This window comes from Fukomys damarensis, unplaced genomic scaffold (genome assembly GCF_012274545.1).
Source record: "Fukomys damarensis isolate Sample0158 unplaced genomic scaffold, DMR_v1.0_HiC HiC_scaffold_7, whole genome shotgun sequence".
In the NCBI taxonomy this organism is placed as follows: Eukaryota; Metazoa; Chordata; class Mammalia; order Rodentia; family Bathyergidae; genus Fukomys; species Fukomys damarensis.
Window position 1 is genome coordinate 29,624,507 of NW_022900919.1, and position 22,929 is coordinate 29,647,435.

Consider the following 22,929-nt stretch of genomic DNA (forward strand, 5'->3'; position numbering starts at 1 on the left):
GAAACAGCTGGGTGTTGCTAGGACGAGCCCTGGAGGTGCTGTTGAGTGTTCCAGCTCACTCAGGCCTGTATCTGAAAAGTTAAGGCCTCTGCTTCCTCTTGTCCCCATCTTAAGAGCAAAGAGCTGTTTTCTTAGAGGCCTAAAGGCAGTTGGTGAGCTTGAGTTGTCAAGCCTGGGTGGCCTCCTGACGCCTTCCCTCAGAGGCCTCATCTGTCTGCCTCACACTCTTGTGTGTGTAGCACCAGTGAGCCTGAGAAGGTGCTTGTTTCATGGACGTCTATGGAGCTGACCCAGGGGAGGTTTTTTGTGGTCAGGCCCTATGGCTCAGCTGTGTGCCCCCTAATGTAGCCCTGTAAAGCCCGGTGCTGACTGTCAGAATAGTTGAGGCCCCCTTATTTCCGTGTTCCCAAGATATGTTCACAGCCTACCCGGCCCACAGCAGAAAGGTGTCTTTCACTCCTTCACATCACTGTTTTAGGGACCCCGTCTTCACTGCGAGTGCTGCAGTGTGTTACCAAAGACTGGGGCTTTTCATTTGCCTGTGAAAGTGTTCTAAAAAATTCTAACTCAGGAATTAGTGGAGATGTAATTTCTTTTTAAAGCAGCTCATTCTGTAGAAGTTGGAAAGACACATTTGTGCTGCTATAAAACATACATTTGTGTGCACTGCAGAGGAAAAATATCCTCCCAAGTTTGCTTTCTTGATGCTGAGCTCCCCACAGAGAATATATTTTGGCGCCTCGTGTTTGCCTGTGAGGAATGAGATTAAAGGCTCATTTCCCAGCCTTGGCTTTTCTTCCGGAGTTTAGAAGTTAGAGAGCACAGAGCTACACAGTGCTCGGCTGCAAACAGGTCTCACTTTGTCCACAGCTGCTGCTGCGTCATGTCTGGTGGCCAGCTGTAGCTCCACAAGAGGCCACCCTTGTGCATGTGGTTGGTGGGACTGTGCCAGTGTGACCTCGGCCCCTGTGGTGGTGGCATTGGTCTGTCCTGGAGAAGGGTATGTTTTGGAGGACTTTAGTCACCTGAATCAGCTGAGCATCCCAGTTATCACGCATCTTTTGACTGACTCTCCATACTTAGAGATCCTTGCAGAACTCTTAGAAGTCCTCAGGAGGGCTGGGAGGGTTTCCTGTCATGGACACCCACCAAGGAGTGTGTGACTGGCAACACGGAGCCCCCAGAGAACCTACCGGGGCCAAGTAGGGTGCAAGGCACTCAGCTTAAAGTATGTCCCAGACAGCTACCATGATTGTTGGTTCAAGTCCTGGCTGTGGGACACTCACTCCCTGCAGCCACAGTCTAGGTCCATAGGAAGCACAAGTATCACATTGCCTTGGGTTCCTGGCCTCCTTGAGTCGAGCTGGCCCAACCCTCATGGCAAAAGGAGGGAGTGTTGGGTCAGGTCCTGGGAGGCCTAGGGTGGCAGCCTGTCAGAGGAGTGAGTGTCACAGCATTTGCAAACCCAGAGTGTGAGAGCGTGCAACCCTCTTAAGACTCTTAATTGAAAAGACCCAGTGAGGCCTTGTATTGGAACTGCCACGGCAGCAGGATGTTGAGACTTTCAAGCATTCTCTTGTTCCTTCTGTAGATTAAAATGCCCTAATGCCCCAGTTTGGATTTCTTGATTGCTGTTTAGAAAGTCCCTTTCTTTTTCCCTCCCTTCCTGCTCAGGAGGTATAGGGATTACAGTGCCTGAGCTGCCAACCACCTGGAGCTGGCTTCCCATGTCCAGAGCTCCTCATGGGCAGGGCCCAGGGAGACCTACATCTTCTCCATCCTCCCCTCTGCCCCCTGCCTGCACTGCTTAGGGGCGGGGACTTGATGAGACGTCAGCAAGAGCTAACCCTTGGGTTTATCTCTCGGAGTTCCTCAGTGAAGTGGACCTAAGCCTGGGTCACCAGCCAGGAAGGTGCGGGCTTGATGTCCACTGACCCTTTGGGCTTTGGTCCACAGGCAGTGAGAATGGTGGGGGTCACCCTCTTGTAGGGATGTTGTTCCAGTGGGCCTGGTGACACAGTTCCTTCCTGTGTACTCTGAGACTGGTGGCTTTGCAAGGCTTATCCCATCTGTTCCTGCCACACAGAGTGCAGGTTTCCCTGGTCACAGGTGCTAGTGTAGGCCAAGCTGCTTTCCTTCACCCAGCTCCTGGCCACCTCCTAGGGGTATGGCACCAAAGTGCTTGTTTTTGACCCTAGGTAACTTTTTCTTGGGTATAAAGGGAGGCAGCAGAATAGTGAGGGTGTGCCAGGGGCCTGCCTGCCAGAATGCCTGTGGCTGAAGGCATGCACACGTGTTTGGGTTGGCTCACATGGCAGCCAGTTTGACATTGAGAGAAGATGGTTTTGGCCATTGTGAAAAATCAAAAGCTCTTTCAGCTCACGACTCACATTCTGTGGCAGTCAGCAGAATGACTGGGTTATGTGGGGCATTTCTGCCCTAGTCCCCACCACTCCCATCTCAAGCCTGTGCTCCTGGAGTGGATACATGTTGAGTTGGTGGCCTTCGCTCTGATGTTTCCTAGGCACGAAGTACTCTGGTGAGTACTTCACCACCCTCAGCATGGAAGGGACTGTGTAGATCTTGGGTAAAAACAATTCCCTTTTAAGGGGAGTAGGTAAGAATGTGTGCCCCAATGACTGAATTTAATCTGGAGCAGGAATTAGTAAAACCTGGACTGGGATGTAGCTCAATGGCATCGTGCCTGTCTGACAAGCACAAAGTCCTCAGAGTTCGATCCCTGACATTGTTGGGTGGGGGTGGAGTGGAGGGATGTTACTAAAACTTTAATTTTGGTGAGAAAGTAAAGATGGAAGTTGTCAAATGCCTCATTATATCCAAAATGTAATCTCTGTGTATGGGTATATTTGTGTGTGTTTGGCAGGTGGAAAGAAAACCAGCCAGTATGGATATCTATGACACGCAGACCTTGGGCGTTGTGGTCTTTGGTGGCTTCATGGTAGTGTCTGCCATTGGCATCTTCCTGGTGTCCACTTTCTCCATGAAGGAGACATCGTATGAAGAGGCCCTCGCTAACCAGCGCAAAGAGATGGCAAAAACTTACTACCAGAAAGTGGAGAAGAAAAAGAAGGAGAAGACTGTGGAGAAGAAAGGAAAGACCAAGAAAAAGGATGAGAAACCAAATGGGAAGATTCCTGATCAAGACCTGGGCCCCAGTGTCACCGTCCTCCTCAAAGAACCAACACGCACTCCTGCCATGGCTGTGGCCCCAACTCCCATCCAGGCTCCCCTGGTCTTTACCCCCGTTGCTGCAGTACCAGCCATGCCCCAGGAGAAGCCAGCCTCCTCCCCGAAGGACAAAAAGAAGAAGGAGAAAAAAGTGGCTAAAGTGGAACCAGCAGTCAGCTCTGTAGTGAATTCCATCCAGGTTCTGGCCTCAAAGTCAGCCATCTTGGAAGCCACTCCCAAGGAGGTGCCAATGGTGGCTGTGCCCCCAGTGGGTGCCAAGACCAGTGCCCCAGCCATCAGCGTGGCTCAGGGAAAGAAGACGGAGGGGGCCCAAAACCAGGGCAGAAAGGGGGAGGGCACCCCAAGCCAGGGCAAGAAAGCTGAGGGTGCCCAGAACCAGGGTAAGAAGGCTGAGGGTGCCCAGAACCAGGGTAAGAAGGGAGAGGGAAACCAGAACCAGGCCAAGAAAGGGGAGGGGAACCAGAACCAGGCCAAGAAGGGGGAGGGGAACCAGAACCAGGCCAAGAAGGGGGAGGGGAACCAGAACCAGGCCAAGAAGGGGGAGGGGAACCAGAACCAGGCCAAGAAGGGGGAGAACCAAAACCAGGCTAAGAAGGGGGAGGAGAAACAGAGCCAGGGCAAGAAGGGGGAGGGAAACCAGAACCAGGGTAAAAAGGTAGAAGGGGCCCAGAACCAGGGTAAGAAGGGGGAAGGGAAACAGAACCAGGGAAAGAAGGGGGAGGGAGCCCAGAACCAGGGTAAGAAGGGGGAGGAGAACCAGAACCAGGGAAAGAAGGGGGAGGGAGCCCAGAACCAGGGTAAGAAGGGGGAGGGGGCCCAGAACCAGGGTAAGAAGGGGGAGGGGAACCAGAACCAGGGTAAGAAGCGGGAGGGAAACCAGAACCAGGCTAAGAAGGAAGAAGAGAATCAGAACCAGTCTAAGAAGGGGGAGGGGAATCAGAACCAGGGCAAGAAGGGGGAGGGGAACCAGAACCAGGCTAAGAAAGGGGAGGTGAACCAGAACCAGGCTAAGAAAGGGGAGGGGAACCAGAACCAGGCTAAGAAAGGGGAGGGGAACCAGAACCAGGCTAAGAAAGGGGAGGGGAACCAGAACCAGGCTAAGAAAGGGGAGGGAAACCAGAACCAGGCTAAGAAGGGGGAGGGGAATCAGAACCAGGCTAAGAAGGGGGAGGGGAACCAGAACCAGGCTAAGAAGGGGGAGGGGAACCAGAACCAGGGCAAAAAAGGAGAGGTGAACCAGGACCAAAGCAAAAAAGGAGATAGTGCCCACAACCAGGGCAAGAAGGGGGAGGGGAACCAGAACCAGGCCAAGAAGGGGGAGGGGAACCAGAATCAGGCCAAGAAGGGGGATGGTGGCCAGAACCAGGGCAAGAAGGGGGAGGGGAACCAGAATCAGGCCAAGAAGGTGGATGGTGGCCAGAACCAGGGCAAAAAAGCAGAGGGGGTTCAGAACCAGGGCAAAAAAGTGGAGGGTACCCCAAACCAGAACAAGAAAGGAGAGGGTGCCCAGAACCAGGGCAAAAAAGGGGAAGGAGCTCCTACCCAGGGCAAAAAGGGAGAGGGAGCCCCCAGCCAAGGCAAAAAGGCAGATTCTGTTGCTAATCAGAGCACAAAGGCAGAGGGTGGCACAAATCAGGGAAAGAAAGCAGATGGAGCCCCCAATCGAGGCAAAAAGGCAGAGGAAACTCCCAACCAGGGCAGAAAGGCAGATGCAGGTGCCAGGCAGGGGAAGAAGCCTGAGATAGCTCCTGTCCAGGGTAAGAGTACAGATGCAGTCCAGAACCAGGAGGCACCCAAGCAGGAGGCTCCTGCAAAGAAGAAGTCTGGTTCCAAGAAAAAGAGTGAGCCTGGTGAGTACTCTGCTCTTTGTGAACCTGGAGGGAAAGCTGTCTTTGTTTTGTGCATGTTCTTCAGGGATGCTGCCTATGTCAGCCGCGGCCACAGCGAGGCTGTATAACAAACATCCTCAGATCCTGTAGCTTGCAGCAGCAGGCATTTACTCAAACTCCTGTTCCTGCAGGCTGGCTAGAAGGTGGTTGAATGGGGCTGTCTGGGCTGGGAGGCTCTGTGGGAGGCTGTGACTTAACAGGGTTGAACTCCCATGTGGCCTACATGTGATTGTTCTGGGACCCAGGCAGAGTTCTACCAAGGTGAGAGCAGAGCCACAAAGGGAGTTTTGGGCTGCACAGCACAGCGCAGCAGCCTGCTGGCTGGGCCAGTCCTGTGACCAAGGCTGAGTCGGCTGTGTCTCTGGCAGAGGGCCTGCATTGTGGTGGGAGGGGATGAGAGGATGAGCCTTCTCCGTGGGGCTCCTGTCCTCCTTGAGGTCTCTGACCTCACCTGGGGCTTAGCGGAGCTTCTGAGGAGCAGCGTGTTTCTTTGCATTGCCCACCTCTCCCTTTGGCCTGCACCCTGTGCATTGGACAGAGGGCTGTAGAGCATCAACGTGGATGTTGGCTTTTAAGAGACACTGGGTGACATCGAGCATTGTTTGCCTCTATCTTCAAAGTACTTGATGTTGGACAGGGACTTTCTGTTTCAGGCTCATCACTTGCTCTTTCTTTTCTTCCTCTCCTTTATTGTTTTTTTAAAACCCTTTGAGTTGTCATTAGCTGATTGGGAAATTAACTAATTATATTTGTCCTGAAAAAAGGTATCTTCAGGCATCTCTTTGGACCTGGGCCAGGTAGCATGTGGGCCCATGTTTTGCTGGGTGTTCCTGTTTCACTGTCTTAATTTTCTCAGTCTCCTCCTGCCCTAGTTTTTGAGGAACCCTGTCCCATGTGACTGGTGTGGCTCTTATGGGGCATCAGGGACAAGCCCACCTATCCACTCCTTTCAGGTTGGCCTTGGCCTCAGGGCCTACTTCCCAAGGCTGAGGGTAGTCATGCTGCCTTCCTTTAACCTGATTTCCCCCGGTGTCTCCGTCCTATACACATGGTTAGAGTGGGGAACTGCTGGCGTCTGGTTCTCCCAGATGCGCTTCTTCATGGCCTCTTACATCCCATGGTCCATGTTACTCTGGATGGTTTTAGACATTTGAAATAAGATGTGAAACAAATATGATTGTATTGTAAAGGAAGGGGAAATTGTCCTAACTTGCAAGGAATAGAAAACTTGTAAGGAATGAGACCTACATATTACCTGCCTCAGCCTGTATAACAGCCTGATGGAGGCAAAGGAAAAGAATATTGAACCAAAAAAGTAGTATTCATCTGGGATGAGGAAGATAAATGTTAGAGATAAGTGGTAGCTATTCCTGAGTTAACTTACTGGTCTGAAGTTATTCCAGCCAAACTGGCAGTAGGATTTTACCTGCCAAGTGACAAAACTATCCTAAAAAGTCCCATCTGAGGGAGAAAAATAAGTAAGAGTATTGAAACAGGTTAAGAAATAGAGAGCCAGGAATGGTGGCACACCCTGGTAATCCGAGCCCTTGGGAGGCTGACTCAGGAGAATCGCTTTGAGTTCAAGGCCAGCCTGGGGTACATACTGAATTCAAGGCCAACACGAACTACATAGAGAGACTGTCTCAAAAAACCAAAATAAAAATAAAATTTAAAAAATTGAAGATAGCTGTCTTTTTAAAAGTGGCTTTTGGAAGGCTGGCTGGTCCTGTCTGCCGTGTGAATTCATTCCCAGCTGTTGTGCCCCCTTGGAGAACTGACCCAGCTATGTCAGTTTGGGGCAGTGTTGGTGGTTGGGAAAACCCCACCTAGGCCCCTCCCAGGCACTTCCCTCTGCACAGATTGAACAGATTGGATGAAATAGAGGTAAGTATGAAGTAAGTTGGTCTGGGTGGGCCCAGTGATGGAAGGTGCAGTGAGAGGAAGGCACCTCAGCCTCATCTCCCCACTAGGAGAGTCAGGCCTGCATCCAAGAGGTGTGGGAAGATGTGAGGCCCCTTGACACGAGGCAGGCAGATTTTTCCACTCTTGAATGGGTTTGAGAGTCTGAAAACTTGAGGAAAGTGTGTCCTCTTACTTGATCTTTTTTATTTTTCATTTTCCTGAGTTTGCCCTCACCCTGATCCTGAAGATCCTGGAGGTTTTCCCTCTCCTCCCTTCCCTCTGGCAGACCTCAGATTTTGGTATGTGGGACCACTCCCTGGGGGTCTTGATAAGATAAAGAAAGATGGATCTCCTGGGGCCAGAGGTCTGGCCTGTGCCTAGGAGCCTTCCTATGACTAGCAAATAAGTTTAGAATTTTATATTACTCAATTAAAATAAGCTTTAAGTATTACTATGAGCAAAAAAACATGGATGTAATCAGAAAAGTGGTGGCATTGTGAATGGCATGACCCTTCTGAAAAACAGTGTAGCAGAATATATCAAGAGCCCATGAGGGGCTGATGGGTTTGCTCTTCTGGACAAACTGTACACTGCGCCTTGCAAGTCTGTGGTTGGTAGCTCTGATGTCCCTTAGGCCACTAGGGGTGGGGACCTCAATGCACTCTGCCTACCCAAGCTGGGAGCAGCCACCAACAGTGAGGATGTGCAGATTCTACAGGAACATCACGCAGAGAACTCACAGTAAATTTTAGTTGTCAAAAGTAAGATTCCAAATTTTTTAAAAAATTTTTCTCCAGACAGTAGTTTACTTGAGGTGCGTAAATGAAACAAATCAGTGTTATACAAAATGAGAATTTTTGAAGTTTTATTTATAAAATTCCATAAACTACTAAACATAACAACAAAGAGTTCCTGGCTTCTATCTTCTTCTTTTTTTTTTTTTTGTACGGAGGATTGAACTCAGGTCCTTGCGTTTGTGAGGCAGGCGGTGGGAACCGCTGAGCTAAATCCCCGGCTTTCCTGGCTTCCATCTTGTATAACTGGAAAAATAAATTATTTTAATAGCTATCTAAATCTGCCTCTTGCTTCCAGAGAAATGAGTGTATGACATCTACATATTTTCAGACTGTCTCTAACATTTACAGACTTATAAGTAAATACTGCTATATTTTTATACAGAATTGGAAACAGCCCATTAAGAAGCTAACTTCTAGAAACTTTCTACTTGTAAGAACTGAACTTCATAAAATAAACACATTTTATAAATCTTGTAATTCAGGTAATTTAATTATGATTGATCTGTGAAAATATACAGTACAACTGTATCAGTCAGCCACAATTAGGTCCAAGTGTATGTGGCAAGGAATTTTACTATAGGATACCACATTCTTTAAATAACATGCTAACATTGAAGATAGAGATTCTAGATAAGTGACAAGGATATAAAAACTAACTTTAGGAAATATATGGTCTTCACCTAGAATTGCTAAGGATTGATTCTAAGATCCCACAGTTTGCAAAATCTGAAAGTTCAAGTCCCTGATATAAAATGCCTCCAAATAAATAAATGCCTCCGTATTTACACATAACCTGTGCATACCCTCCTGCATGCTTTCTGTCATCTCTAGATTATTTCCATCACCAAATGTAAAGTGAGTGCTGTGTACTTTAGGGAGTAGCAACAGTGAAAGTCTGCATGTTCTGTAGAGATGCTTTTTTTTTTGGTACTGGGGATTGAACTTGGGTCCTTGTGCTTGTGAGGCAGGCAGTGGAGCCACTGAGCTAAATCCCTGGCCTGAGATGCAGTTTTTAAATATACTGTATTTTCAATCTGCAGTGGCTTGAATCCACAGATGGGAATCTGTGGATAGAGTGGACTCTTTCACAGTGAGAAGTCCAGTTGTCTGATTTCTCTCTCTTTTTTTTTTTTTTTTTTTGCACTGTGAGCTCTTGTGGCTGTACAGCACTCCCTGATATCAGAAGTACCTGTTGGAAGGTTCTCTGAGGGCCCTTGGGTGGGAGTTTCAGGGGCTGTTGTGGTAGATTATTTCTTCTTTTTTTTCCAGCATGGGCAATTCAACTCAGGACCTTGCACTTGCCAGGCAGGCACAATGCTACTGAGCTACATCCCCAGCCCTAGGTCATTTCCTCTTAAAATGCTTCTTGCTAAATGACCTTCTGAAATCATTTTAGCTGCATAGAATTGGGGCTTGGTGTGTTATCTTAAATTCTGTATTCATTTCAAAAGCATAAGAAAATCATGTACTCCCAGATGTTAACAAGATCCAGGAAGCACCTAATGGAGGGGTTGGTGAGGTGCTTCTTCTGGAGCTCAGTGTGCAGGGCTGGAGCTACAGAGCACAGACCTGAGAGGGCAAGGGCCATAGTGGCACAAGGTTGGGGAGAGTCTCCCAATACTCTCAGGGAAGATGTTGGCCTTGGGCTGGGGGGAGCTCTTGGCTGTGGAGAGGCCCACATGGTGGTCAGGCAGCCCAAAGTGTGCTTGTGAACACAGAAGGGGACAGCAGCACATGTGGTCAGGTTAGGCCCCAGGTGACAGCATGTGTGTTCAGCTGATTTCCCATGACAAGAGGGTACGGGTGAGGCTCTGAGGTATCCCTAATGTGCCTGCAGTCTCCAGTGGAAGGCTCCTCATCTCTATGGAAAGAAACATTGGAATTCCGTCTCTCCTTGACAAGAGCTGTTTGCCTGCTGCCACCCCATGGGAGGAAGCCCCAGCCCGCTGCCTGGGCAGGCATCCCCACAGCTCCTGCAGTGGGATTACACTGGGGTGGCAGTTTGGTGTACCTGGAATGACAGGCTCTCAGGGGGCCATGGCCAGTCTGGGTGGTGATAGAGGTGAAGCGTCCAGCCCTTTCAGTGTCCTTTGGGGTAGCAGTCAGAGCCTGTGTGGCCACTGCCAGACCAGAACAGAGGAGAGTGGGTCTGCAAGTCACCTGTCCTCAGGAGCATGGTGTGCTTTTCTCTGAGCAATGTTGGGGCCAACATGGCGTGTTTATATAAGTGTACAGTGCACTGCCTTCTCTGCTTGGGGCTGGGCTGTCCTTGGCCTGGAGATCCATTTGGATTTCCCTCATGGGCTTGTCATAGTCTGCTTATTCCTCAACACAAATGTGTTTTCTGCTCTTTCTGGCTGATGGGCTCCAGGAATGTTCCTTAACTTCTTTGTCAACATTGTCTTCCGAGGACCCAGCCACTGCCAGATGTGGGGAGCAAAGAAGGGCTGGGCAGAGCTGATATAGTGGGGCATATCTGTAATCTGAGAACTCCGGGAGTTTGAGGCAGGATAGCAAGTTTGAGCTTAACCTAGGCAGTTTAGTGACTTAATGAGATCCTGTCTCAAAAAGAAGGGCTTGCACCAGGGATTTAGCTCAGTGGTGCTGCCGCCTGCCTTGAAAGCTAGGGATGTGGCTCCGTGTGAAGGGCCTGGGTTCAATCAGGACAGAGGACCCAGAGTGGCCTGAGAGGTATGTGCCTTTGTCCTCACAGCAATTTGGGTGTCTAGTGTACAGATACAGATATAGGGAATACCAGACAGGTTCTTGCTGCAGATGGCTGATTCCACTCCACTCAGGGCTCACTCTGACAAGACCCCTGAGACACCTGGTCGCGTGGCTCACTGGCTCTTCTCCTCATTGGAACTGTGGCATTGGCAGCTGTGTCCCTCCTCTGGTTGGCAAGGCTGTGGTCATCCTGGTTGGCCTGTCACTGGCCAGGACTGAGCTTCTTCCATCCAGAGTCTGTCACACCCTGGGAACCACATGTGCCCAGCCCAAGGGCACTATGAGCAGAACTCCTGGTGGGCTGGTTGGGCTTGGGCATCCAGCGGTATTGGGAGGGGTGGGGTAAGGTGGCCTGTTGATGGGTTGTGGGGATCAGGGGGAAGCTTGGGTGGTGGTCCCTGCTGGCCGACCAGTGCAGAGCAGGCTTGGGGGCAGCCCTTTCCATGAGTCTAGTGACCTTGGCTTGGGCAGGGCTGGCTCCAAGGCCATAAACTTGTCAGTGGGCAGTAGTAAGCAAGGTTGTAGGGCTGCGCTGTCCACTGTGAACCACTGCTGAATGAGCTGTCGGAGTCGCCATTTAAATCGTGCTCTGAAAAGTGGCTGTTTGGAGGAAGGTGGCCCCTGGGTGACTCGCCGGTAGCCCTGCCAGAGTGGCATCATGCACAGCCCTCCCTGCCTGGTCCTGTCTGCCTGATGTTCTCCATGTCACAGGTGGATGCTATGAGTAGGGTCACCATTCATGACTGGGACCAGAATTGGAGGCAGCTTTACCAGTCTTGCCTGGCTCCTGGCTGATGCCCCCAGAGACCCACAGGCAGGAGACAGGCACAGGGCAGTTTCCTCAGCCCACGCTGGATTCCTGCCGGGCACCTGCTCCGATTTTCCTACAAAAGAGGATCAGGCCATAGGACAGATTTTTGCCACTTGTCCATGGCTGCATTTAACAGTGAACACCTGCTTCCTAATCCTTGATTTTTAAGATTGTTACATAAATACATGTTTCCAGCAAGCAGAATTCAGTAATCTAAGAGCATGGAAGGTGAACTTTAAAAGACTGTCTTCCCGCTCCTAATCATCACCTGCTCCCTGGGGGCCCCCCCCGCAGATGGCCTGTGAGTCGCATGCACACGTGGCGCATACAGCGTAGAAACTGCTCCCTTCCTCGAACCATCCAATGACATGTCTCCACGTCACTTTCCAAAGCTGCACCTTCAGCTGCATAACATCCTGTAGCATGAATGTATCGTGATTTATTTAAATGACAGTTAAGTAGCATGCAGGCTTTTTTGGCTGCTGAAATTAGTGCTGCAGTGATGTACATGTATTGCCATGTGAGTGCCTCTATAAAGCAAATTCCTAGAAATGTAATTGCTGAGTCAAAAGGTGGGTACATTTTTAATTTAGGAAATGGTGTTCCATTGCTCTCCGAAAATATCTCAGGATTTATGATGAGAGGCCCTGAGGTGATTTTCTGAGTTAATCATTGCTCACATGCTTCTGCTGTGGTGTTGTGGAAATGGTTCTGAGTTTGGGCTACATTGTAGAGTCTGGTGTGGAGTGAGGAGAAAACACTGGCCTATAAAACACAGGGAGTATAAATTTTTTTCTAAATGTTTGAAGAAGAGGGAATTTACAGAATCATCAAGAAGCAGAAACTCCCCAGAACTAGAGGCCTTAGATTTTGGGGTGCCACCATGAGTTAGTGGATCATGAGCCCAGCCCTGTGTGGAGAGCTTGTTAGAGAAAGGGGGTTTCTTATATAGAAAGCATACATGAAGATGGCAGGTTTTTTTTTTTCTTGGTAGCGGGGATTGAACTCGTGTCCTTGCGCTTGCAAGGCAGGCCACTGAACCTCTGAGCTAAATCCCTGGCCCGATGGCAGGTTTTTTTTTTTTTTTATGTGTTTTTGTTCTCATTTAGTCTCTGCCCTTGTAATTAAGCTGATTAATCTCCTGGCCAAGCCTGGGCTGCAGCAGTTGCGTGTTGGTTGAGACCTTGGTCATGCACTGTTGACCTTCCTAGTGCCTTGCTTCAAGGCTGGATCAGCAACATGGCCTGTGCCCCAGACAGTGAGCTTGAGCTCAGCATCTGGGACTTCATCTGCAGTGTGGCTCGCTCTGTGTTGCCTTATGGGAGGCTGAGGCCTGGTCCCAGCTTCAGAGCCCATGAAGTGACCTGTGGCTTCCTGCCTCATGAGTAAAGGGATGCCCAGGGCTGGGGCTTCTCCCTTAGACTGTGGGGTGGCTTTGAGGAAACCCTTCTTCCAGACTGTCACAGAAGCCTGTTTTATTCCGGGACCAGAAGGCCACCGGGTCGAGGCCTAGGAGAGCCCCACCAAGCTGGTGAGGTAGAAGACATTTGTGGGAACAGGCAGTTACAATGCCCAGTCTCGCCATGTTGTCAAACACGGCCACCACAGGGTGGTAGAATTCTGGGTTAATTCTTCTTGGGGGTTCTCTAGCATCTTCAGGCAGCAGGAATGGGATTAGAGTGAGGGTTGCAGTGGCCCTATGGGGTGATAGGGGTGTCAGTGAGCTCCTTAATTGTGTGCTGCCTTGCTGGGCCAACATTCCATCTTTGCTGGATGTGTATTCACATACAACAGGAAGTGTTCACAGGGTAGTCACATTCTGCCTGTGTTGACAGGGTAGAGGTCAGAATGCAGGGAGGAAGCTGACCAGGAAGCCTCTCTGCCAGTGTGCAGTATAGCTGAGCACTGTCATTACTGTGACCAGAACTCCCACCTGTCTGCCCTTCAGGTGTCCTGGGCTACTGAGTCACTTCAGGACTCTGAGGTGTGCGCTCTGTGGTGCTTCTTCATTGCACGGATCCCAGGCAGTCCTGTGAGTTGGATTCATATTCTCAGAGCTCATACTTCACCCCAGCCCCATGGTCAGCAGGTGGCAGCGCCAGCCTTGGTCCTGCCCCTTGCCCTTCCTTGGGTACCGCAGTTGTGTACGGGGATGAAGTTTTCTCCATTTTTCTTTGGGTCTTAGCTCAGTTTCTCAGGGTCTGAAGCTCTGCAGAAAGCTGAACGATTTTTTAGCCTTTATTCACTTTCTGGGTACGTTCTTGGAGCCCAGCTTTTTCTTTTTTTTCTCTCTTTTAACAAAGAACAAAAAGAGTCCCTAGGGAAGCGAGCCAAGTATCAGTGTGAAAAGCTGCTAGATGACATTCTTCCAGAAGTCTCCATTCAGTCACCTTAAGGCCTGGCAGTGCTAGGGCAGTTGCAGAGGGAGAGCTAGGGTCATAAACCCCTTGTCCTGCAGGCATTAGCTAGAATCCTGGTTGTCACTGAAAGCATCTCCTTACACTGGTCTTGTGTACTGAGGCAGCCCAAGGAGGGATTGCCACTCTTGAAAAATACTGTGATGTGTGAGTTTTTTCCTGGTATAAATTTATTTTTAATTCTGGGGTAAAGAACAGAAGTATAGCCGGGGATTTAGCTTAGTGGGTCCACCACCTGCCTTGCAAGCACAAGAACTCGAGTTCGATCCATGGTTAAAAAAAAAAAAAAAAAAAAAAAAAAAAAAAAAAAAAAAAAGAACAGAAGTATAAAGAGGAAAACAAAGTTAGTCTATAGGATATTTTAAAATTCCACCAGATGCCGTTTAATGCACATCCTCCTAATTTGGTAACAGATTAGTGTTTCTTCCACCCAGTGGAAACGGCCTCATTGTGGCTCCAGATGGGTGGGTTGTTCTTGGCATTGTTCTTGGCTCAGTACACTTGAACCTCCCAACAACGGGAGTCAGGTGTAGCTGCTCCTCCTCAGCCTGCATCCTGTGAGAGGGTAGTGTGTCCCGCTCGGGCCTACCTCTGCTGCAGGTGGATGCCAGTGGGCCAGCTGAGAGGAACTGGGTGTGTCCATGGATGCGTTTGGTGGTGCTTTGAGTGGCTCTTATAAGTGTCATGCCCCTTACAAGCTTCCTGGTCACATACATGCAGAGAGGGAGAGCCTGTCAATGAAGTTGGCCCAACTGCCTCATTCCTGAGGTAGTGGGACTGTGGTCAGCAGAAGAGGGGACTTACTCTCAGCCCCAGGATCTGTGGCTGTAGGTGACTGCAGCACTTGGCTTTGAGGAGGCACCCTTGCTGCACCCTTGCCTGCACCTTCTACCCCAGACCTGATTTGGCCAGGGTATTAGGGGCCGGGTATAGGATTTGCTTAAGGTTGGGGGTCTGACATCCTTCCTGTGGAGGGCGCAATGCATAAGGTGGGGAGACCAGCAGCTCTTGGGCCTCTATCCACACATCCAGGAGAGGCCTTCAGAAGGGGTCTCAAAGTTAGTCCCCAAGAAGACAAGTGCTTTGGCTGTTGGATTCTCCCCCAGTCCCCAAGACCAGGCCTCTTGTGAGGTTGCGCATCAAGGTTCCTGAATGTGGCTCTTCCCTGGCTGCCCGCCTCCAGCGTTGTCCTTCTGGGCATCCTGAAGTCACTCTTCTGTACTGTTAAGATCTCTCCCTCCTAGCTTCCCTGCTCTTTGCCTGTAGAATGAAGCCCACATCTCTGGGTCTATGAAGCTTGCCCCTCTAGTCATGCTTCCGGCCCAGGAGGCTTCCGTGCTTTTCCCAGGCTGCTGCCCTTCCTCTAGCTCCTGTGCTGCCTCCTCAGGCAGTGCTTTGCTGAGACACCCCTGCATGGAGGCCTTTTCTGGCCCTGCTGCCATAGTTACTTCCCTGGGATCCCTGCAAGTTGCTCTGCTGCATGACTGCCCTATGCACTGCCTCTTAGCTGCCACCCCACTCTTTCTTTTTCAGGCTTGGCATTTCATTTGGCAGGTACACAGTAGGTGCATACCTCATGTTTGGAGAGCATCTGGACCTTCCCACTCTGGGCATTGGCTGGGCACCTAGTGATGGCAGTCGGCTGGACAGGGCCAAGACCAAATGCCCTCTTGGTAGCTGTTAGCTGCCAGCAGGCTTGGGAAGTGGCGGGGAATTGCTGGTGCCCTCCCTTGTTGTCAGGGGAGTGGCCACGCATTCAGACTGGCAGCTACTGACTTCTTCTGTGGCTGAGGCCTGACCTTTGGAAGCCTGGGGATTATGCAGGCAAAGCGAAAAGTCTCATCAGAGGACCCACAGTGGACAGTAGGAGAGAAAAATGCTCTTTGCAACGCAAGTTTAATCCTAGGTGATGAAGCCTTCTTGTGTGGTCGTGGAAGGCAGTGTAGTTTTGAAACCCGGGGTGTTATACACGTTATGCAAGCCTCTGCACGCTTCTTGGTGGGGGCATGTTGCAGTTTAACTTGCCAAGCAGTGAGGAAGGGATGATCATCAATCTTACATCCCAGACCAGGGCACAGTGGCAAAAAGTAGCTAAGTCACGTGTCTGTGGACACAGGTGGCAAGCAGCTGAGTTGAAGTCCCAGCCCAGGCCACCTGGCTCTTTCTTGAAGCCTTGCTGTGACCAAGGACAGAGGTGACCTGCAGATCAGACCTGGCCTATGGATGGGTTTGTTCACCCCCAGGGTGGTTTTATTCCTTCATTTGTTTTTTGGTGGGGTAAAGGTCAGGAGATGGCATGTGAACATCTCTCAGGCCAGTCTGCAGCTCGAGGTTGCTGGCCCAGAGCTCCTGTGGGGCATCCTTGGGGTCAAGCGGCTTGACCTGTGTTGGTGTTGCTGTGTCCCCTGCCCCCAGGAGGGGGTCTCGGTAATGTCATCACAGCTGCTCTGGCTGTTCTCCCCCAGGTCCCACTGGCCAGCTGCCTTTCTTGGTCTCTCAGCCCCTGCAGGCCAGGCAGTGGCTGGAGGTACAGCCCCAAGGGGCGGGCGGCCTCCTGTGGAGCTCCCTCCTGAGTCTCTGGAGTCTGCGGTTAACAGATTGCATGTTGAATCTTTGGCAGATTGATCTCGGTGGCTTTGAAGTTCACCAGAGCAGGGATTACTGGAGAAGTCAGCGGGCTCCAATTGGAGCCCTGTGTGATTGGCACACCCCGGGGGCGGGGGGCGGGTGTCCAGGCTTCCCCTTTCTAAGTGCTGTGCTTTTTTCTTTGTTTTACTGCCCCTGATCTGGGAAGAAGAGAGATGGTATAGTTCTTACTTAAAAAAAGATTTAATGAAAAATGTTTTGTAAGGTTGTGGCCCTTTAAAGATCATGTAAAAGAAAGTTTGTATGAGCATGATTAAGGCCAGGTAAGCTCCTGGGGCCAGGGGAGAGAGTTAAAGTTTGCTGTGCATAGCTTTGGATTGTGTTACTTGATACAAGTATATTTCAATACTAAGTATTGAGCCCAGGGCCATCACACCAACCTGTATTCCCAGCCCTTTTTTAAATTTTTGAGAGAAGGACACAATTTAAAAGTTGGCTGTGCTGGGTTTGAATTTATAATCCTCCTGCCTTAGCCTCCCAGAGTGCAGGGATTACAGGTATGCACCACCACTCCCACCTACTAGGTTAAATTATTTAACAAAATGTAATGTAATTACAAACAGTCCACTAGACTGCTACTCTCAAAGATCACCCTTGGGAACACAGGACAGAAAGTGCGGGAGGGAGTGGATGGTGAGGGGCATCCAGGGCAGAAGTGACATGTGCGTGGAAAGCTGCCTCAGCAGCACCAGCCAGGCATCTCCCTTCAGCAGTGCATGGGCCTGGGCCTAAGCCTAAGACATTGTCCAGTAGCAAGTTCAGGAGAGGACAGGGCCCTGGGTCATGCTGGGGCTTCTGCTGGTTTTGCCAGGATTTGGCAGGGGCTGTTTTGGGGTCCCCAAGGCTGAAAGTAGTAGAACAGTTGGCACATAGAAACATTGTGAACCCACACACTGAACCCCATAGGCAGCTTAGATGTCCACTGGGCACAGTACTGACTAGCAAGGAACAAATGAATTTCCAGTGTACCCCACGTGTCGTTCTAACACGCAGTCAGTGTGTAACATGATTACAGATGTTTTACATTCCTTTTTTTTAAGCCAAGTCTTTGAGTTCTGGTATAAATGTCCTGCTTGTCATCCTGGAGTCACATGAGCCACTCTGCTGTACTGGACCCTTGTACCCAGGGGAAATCCACCCCACCCCCCAGCCTGTGACTCCCTGTCCAGACAGCAGACAACATCAGCAGTGAATGCACATCTGGAGCGTGGGGTGGTGTGGGTCCGGGCAGGGATCCCAGAACCAGAATCAGGCCAGTGTTGCTTCCCAAGCTCACTCACAGAGATTTTGTTTTATTTTAGCCTGACAGAAATCAAAATTTTCTCCAGGGCACACCAGCCGACCACTGTAATGACTACACGTTACCCAAGCACACGCGTCAGAAGAAAGAAGGGGCCCTGCGCCCACTCCCCTGGCACCCTTGTGCTCTCAGGCGAGGTGGCCCTCTTCTTTCTTCTGACACGTGTGCTTGGGTAATCTCCAAGCTTCACCAGGATAAGAAGTTATAAAATAAAGGTACTCATAGCAACCAGCTCGCCCACATCCCACATTCCTGTTATTAAGGTATCACACTAAGTGCTTTAACTTGTAATGAAAATATTGTGACTAGTAAGTGAAAATATTGTGACAAGTCAGAGGATTCAGGGTTGCTATGGAAACCTTCCCCACTCCTCTCCTGGTCCCCTTCCCCTCTCCCTCGTCCAGCTTGGCTAAAGGCTGCTCTGCTCCCTTTGTTTCAGCACATTTCACATTTTAGGCCTCTGTTCAAGGGTGGGAGAGCTCAGTCTTTTGCTGGAGGAATGCCATCAAGTTCGGCCTTTCTTGCCTTAAATGATGCTCCTCTGAGAGCCATGATGAGAGGGAAACACTCATGTGCATCTGAGTGTGCCTGTGTGTGTGCACGTGGCAAGGGTGGTCGGAGTTTTCCTGCAGTGAGAGGTGGCCGTTGGCCAGTGGCTCTGTGTCCTAGGTGTCCCTTGTGGCCCAGCTTCACTTCTCCCAGACCTGTCACTGCCTAAGTTTTATCCAGGGAGAGCTGGAGATGGTGTGTGACCTGGGTGTGTGGACACAGCCTCCCCTACTCATCTATCCCTTGCAGTGTCTCGGGTGTGTAGTCAGTCAGGGTCCCCAGGGCCACAGGGCTAGGTCACATCCTAGTGGAAACACCCTCCTGAGCAGTGCAGGCTGAGGGCTGATCCAGGACTTTTGCTAGAAAAGGAGGGAAGGAAAAGTAACCCTTTGGGGAAGTATGCCTTCTTTAACTCTGCTCAGGGTCATCTTGATAAAAAAGGTGGGGGGCCTGACTTACAGCCCAGGCTGGCACTATCTTCCAGCAAGTTAGAAAGATGGTATGGGGCCCAGCATTTGGCCATGATCAGTGCCCTAAAAGAGCAGGAGGCCCAGGCCAGCCCCCTACTCCAGACTGCTGGCCCTGGGCAGACATCCTGTGGCCGTGTTGGCTGTTTTGGGGTGTGAATGTAAGCTCCTGCTTCTTCCCACTGCAGGGCCCCTTGATGCTAATAGCCCTCTCTACGTGCCCTACAAGACACTGGTCTCTATGGTCGGAAGCATGGCATTCAACGAGGGTGAGGCCCAGCGGCTCATCGAGATCCTGTCTGAGAAGGCTGGTGTCATCCAGGACACCTGGCACAAGGTGAGTCTTCCCCCATCCCGGGCCACACCACAGCTGCCCCTCTGCCTCTCCTTCCAGCCCTCAGTCCACCCAGCCTCCCCGACTTTGCTGAGCTGCAAAGAGAAGATCCCAAAACATCCAGAGGAGTCCTGTGCCCCTGCCCTGCTCAGATGTGCGGGTCACCTGGCCATCCAAACTGGGCAGCTGTTGAGGGTGGGGGTGGGGCATGGGCAGCACCTGCATAGTATGGGGCCTGCATGGCACATGGGAGGGAGCTGGGGCCTAGTTTGTGCCTGGATCAGGGTGTGGGAAGAAAGGCAGAGAGAGCCAATGATGAGCATGACACCACTCTGGTTCCCCTAGTGCTGTCCGGTAAGGGCAGAGTGTATGCTCACTCAGATGCGGTGTGCTCACACCCATCTTAACCCGGGATGGATTTGGGGTGACTGCTGGAGAGTGGTGGCCAGATGAGTGCTGGCAGGCGTTCTGAGAGCCAGGCTCAGGCTCCCTCCCAAGGCCGGGGGATCATCCCCTTCCATGCTGTCCCTGGGTCCCAGTGATTTGGAAGCTCCTTGCTCGGGGTGCGAGGACACTATCCCCAGAGTCCCTTACCCAGCCTCATTCCTGCACTGCAGTCAGGGCCTCCCCTTCCTCAGGCCCTGGCTCAGCGGGTCTGGAAATGCCATGGTCCGGAAAGCTACCCAGGATCTCTCCACAGGGTCTGGGAGGCCCCAGGAGGCTGGTGACCAGGCAGGGCCTCCTCTTCCTCATCCATGCCTGATGGGGTGGAATGGCTGGCCTTAAAGCCCTGTTCCTGCATTGGCAGGTGCATGGGCCTCTGCTTTTGTCAGGCTGCCAAAGTGGGGACAGGCTGGGTGTTGACACAGCTCTGTGGGTGTTTCCAGGCCACTCAGAAGGGTGACCCTGTGGTGATTCTGAAACGTCAGCTGGAAGAGAAGGAAAAACTGCTGGCCACAGAGCAAGAGGATGCAGCTGTGGCCAAGAGCAAACTAAGGGAACTCAACAAGGTACAGCCTGAGCCAGGAAGCCTTCCTCCCCTCCCCGAACCCCCTGGACTTCAAGGCTATAGTTGCCTTCAGGTCACAGCCATGGTTCAGGGTGGGCCCTGGGGTGAAGCTGTGCCACCCAGCAAGGGGCTGTTCTGGAGCCCTGGGTGAAGATGTCTGCTATGGGGATACCCCTGGGTGGGGGGCAGGGTCCCTTCCTCATTAAGAACATGTGGGATCTGGGATCTCAGTTTGTGATGGGATGACCTGAACATGCTGTCACTGGCCATCCTAGGAAGGAGGTGGGGCACAGCTGAGAGTTGGGCCCTGTGCAGAGGATGCTATCTCTGTCCCTGTTCTGCCAGCCATGGCGTGATGTGCAGGGACACACAGGCTCATCGGGACCGGCTGCTGGCTGAGCAGGACAAGGCAAGGGTTTGCTCAGCAGCAGTCGGTGACAGGTCCACACCACATGAGCCTGGCTGGGGACTTGGCTCAGGTTGGTGTGGTCTCTCCCAAGGAGCCGTGGTGCCCCAGTGTTCCCAACACAGGGTGTCCACACCATCCCACCTGCAGCCCTCCCTGTGGGTGCTTCCAGCTGCTCAGTGAGAATCAGAAAGAAGCAAGACAGTTTGCTTTGTGCACCTGTGAAGCACACGGCAAAGGTTGTTGGGGTGGGGGAATAGGAAGAAGGAAGATGAACTCTGTAGCGAGGCACGGGGTAGAGTCAAGTTGGCCTCTGAGGCCTTCTGTCCCCAGAGCTTCTGTCTCCTGTCCAGGATATGGCTGCCAGCTTTCCTCAGAGCTGCCCTGGTTGTGGGTCATTGTCCGGCGCCCGAGCGCTGCATCCCTATCAGTCCACACCATATCTCGTGGGGGTTAGCAGACTTGTGCCCCAAGGAGAAGAGTCTGGAACCACAATGGCAGCAACCCCGGGGTGCCCTCACCAGGTGTGCACACTGTCCTGCCCTCCAATTGGGGTGCTAGGATTTGCCCCCTGGCGATTTTCCCTTCTTATCTTCCCCTGGCATGGCCCTTGGCTCTGAGTTGAAGTTAAATACCATGTCGGGCATTGTCTGTGTCGCTCATCACATCTCCATTCCACAGCCCAAGGAGGCCCCCTTGGACTTCCAGATGCTTCTGGAAAGCACAGTCAAGCTCTGCCACTGGGCTACAGCCCTCCACCCCAAGTCTGCATGCAAAGCAGTACCTGCCACACCCACTGTGCCTGCCCCTTCCTTACACACACACCCCTGCCATCCTGCATACGCCTTTCCTGCTCCCCCTTGTCTGACCTGTTGTGGCTCTTCCTTCTTGGGGCCTCCCATACCCTTCCTGTGGCTGTCCAGACACTTCCTTCTTATGCTATAAGACTCACTTTGGCCTCCTCCTGGAGCCCTGTCCCTGTCCCACGCGGAGGTCACTGTTGTAGTGAGGTGTCCCCTGCCAGTCCCTGACCCCTGGGAGGCTGAGCCTCAGGGAGCCCCCATCTACGCAGGTGTCCCAGGCCTCTATCCTGAAGCTCTGCATTGTGTCTTTGCTGCACCTGATCATCATGGCCTGGAAAGAGCTTGAGCTCTGAATCGAATGTAATCAGGAGACCCTAGGGCCCTTGGGGGTGTCAGGTGTGCTGCTGGGGCACCAGGAAGGAGTGCCATTTCCACCTTTATCTCAGAGGGCCAAGGGCCATCCCTAGTAAGCTTGAGGAATGGTGCTGGGAAGAAAGTAAGACCAGAAAGCTGGGTACAGTGCCACATTCTGTAATTCTAGCTATCTGGGAGGCTGAGGCAGGAGGATCACAAGTTCAAGGCCAGTCTGGACAACTTAGCAAGACTCTATCACGAGATAAAATTACAAGGGTTGAGGGTGCAGCTCAGTGGTAGAGCACTTGCCTAGAATGTTCCATGTCCTGGGTTCCACCCCTGGAACTGCAGAAAAAGTGACCAGAACCCAAAAGAAGTTGCCCAAAGAGAGCTGTTTGTGTGCTGGGCCATGGCGGCAGTATGGAACCTCACCTCTCTGCCTAGACCAGAAAACCAACTCCACTGTGAGCTAGCCCACCCCGTCACCACTCTGCCAGAAGTAAAGGAGCCCACTCCTGACCGCCATGTTCTCTGCTGCCTCAGGAGATGGCTGCAGAGAAGGCCAAGGCTGCCGCTGGGGAGGCCAAGGTGAAGAAGCAGCTGGTGGCGCGGGAGCAGGAGATTGCGGCGGTGCAGGCGCGCATGCAGGCCAGCTACCGAGAGCACGTGAAGGAGGTGCAGCAGCTACAGGGCAAGGTGGGCATCTCGGGTTGGCTGGTGTCACACAGCCTGAGGCACGTGCAGTCCTTAGTGACCACCTGGGTGACTTAGCGAGACCCTGTCTCAAGATACAAAGTAGAAAAGGGCGGGGGCGTAGCTCAGTGCACAGGCCCTGGGCTCAGTCCCCAGTGCCAGAAAAACAAACTGAGCAGAAAGGTGTGGACTGCATTTTACAGCAGAGTACAGTGCTCAACGGCCAGCTGCTGGATGTCGCTGGGGTCACACCAGGCCTCGAGTCTCTGGGCTGGAGCTGTCAGTCTACAGGCCTGTTTTATGGCTCCTGCGACTTCCATGTAGAGCAGGGGCCTCCTGGAGGTGGGCTGTTCCCTCTGTGGGCTGCAGCCTCACTAACCCCAGCCCAGAACTCATTTCTCCTTGTGGCTGAGCAGCATCTGATGCCTCCTTATGACTTCTTAGATCCGGACTCTGCAGGAGCAGCTGGAGAACGGCCCCAACACTCAGCTGGCTCGCCTGCAGCAGGAGAACTCCATCCTGCGGGATGCCCTGAACCAGGCCACCAGCCAGATGGAGAGCAAGTAAGTGTACATCTGTAGCCCTCATGAGACACACAAGTGCCCCCTAATTTTT

General features: G+C 51.8%; 1 protein-coding gene across 2 annotated transcripts in view; it reads left to right on the plus strand.

Annotated features, from left to right (window-relative positions):
• Positions 1-2,884: 2,884 nt before the first annotated feature.
• Positions 2,885-22,929, plus strand: part of Rrbp1 (ribosome binding protein 1) — a 38,714-nt gene continuing 18,669 nt past the window's right edge. For both annotated transcript variants that reach the window (XM_010634134.1, XM_010634135.1), the window contains exons 1-5: positions 2,885-5,060; positions 18,904-19,052; positions 19,937-20,059; positions 22,165-22,317; positions 22,759-22,877. In XM_010634134.1, the coding sequence (XP_010632436.1) occupies positions 2,906-5,060; positions 18,904-19,052; positions 19,937-20,059; positions 22,165-22,317; positions 22,759-22,877 (2,699 nt within the window). In that variant the 5' untranslated portion in view covers positions 2,885-2,905. The remainder of the gene's footprint in view (positions 5,061-18,903; positions 19,053-19,936; positions 20,060-22,164; positions 22,318-22,758; positions 22,878-22,929) is intronic.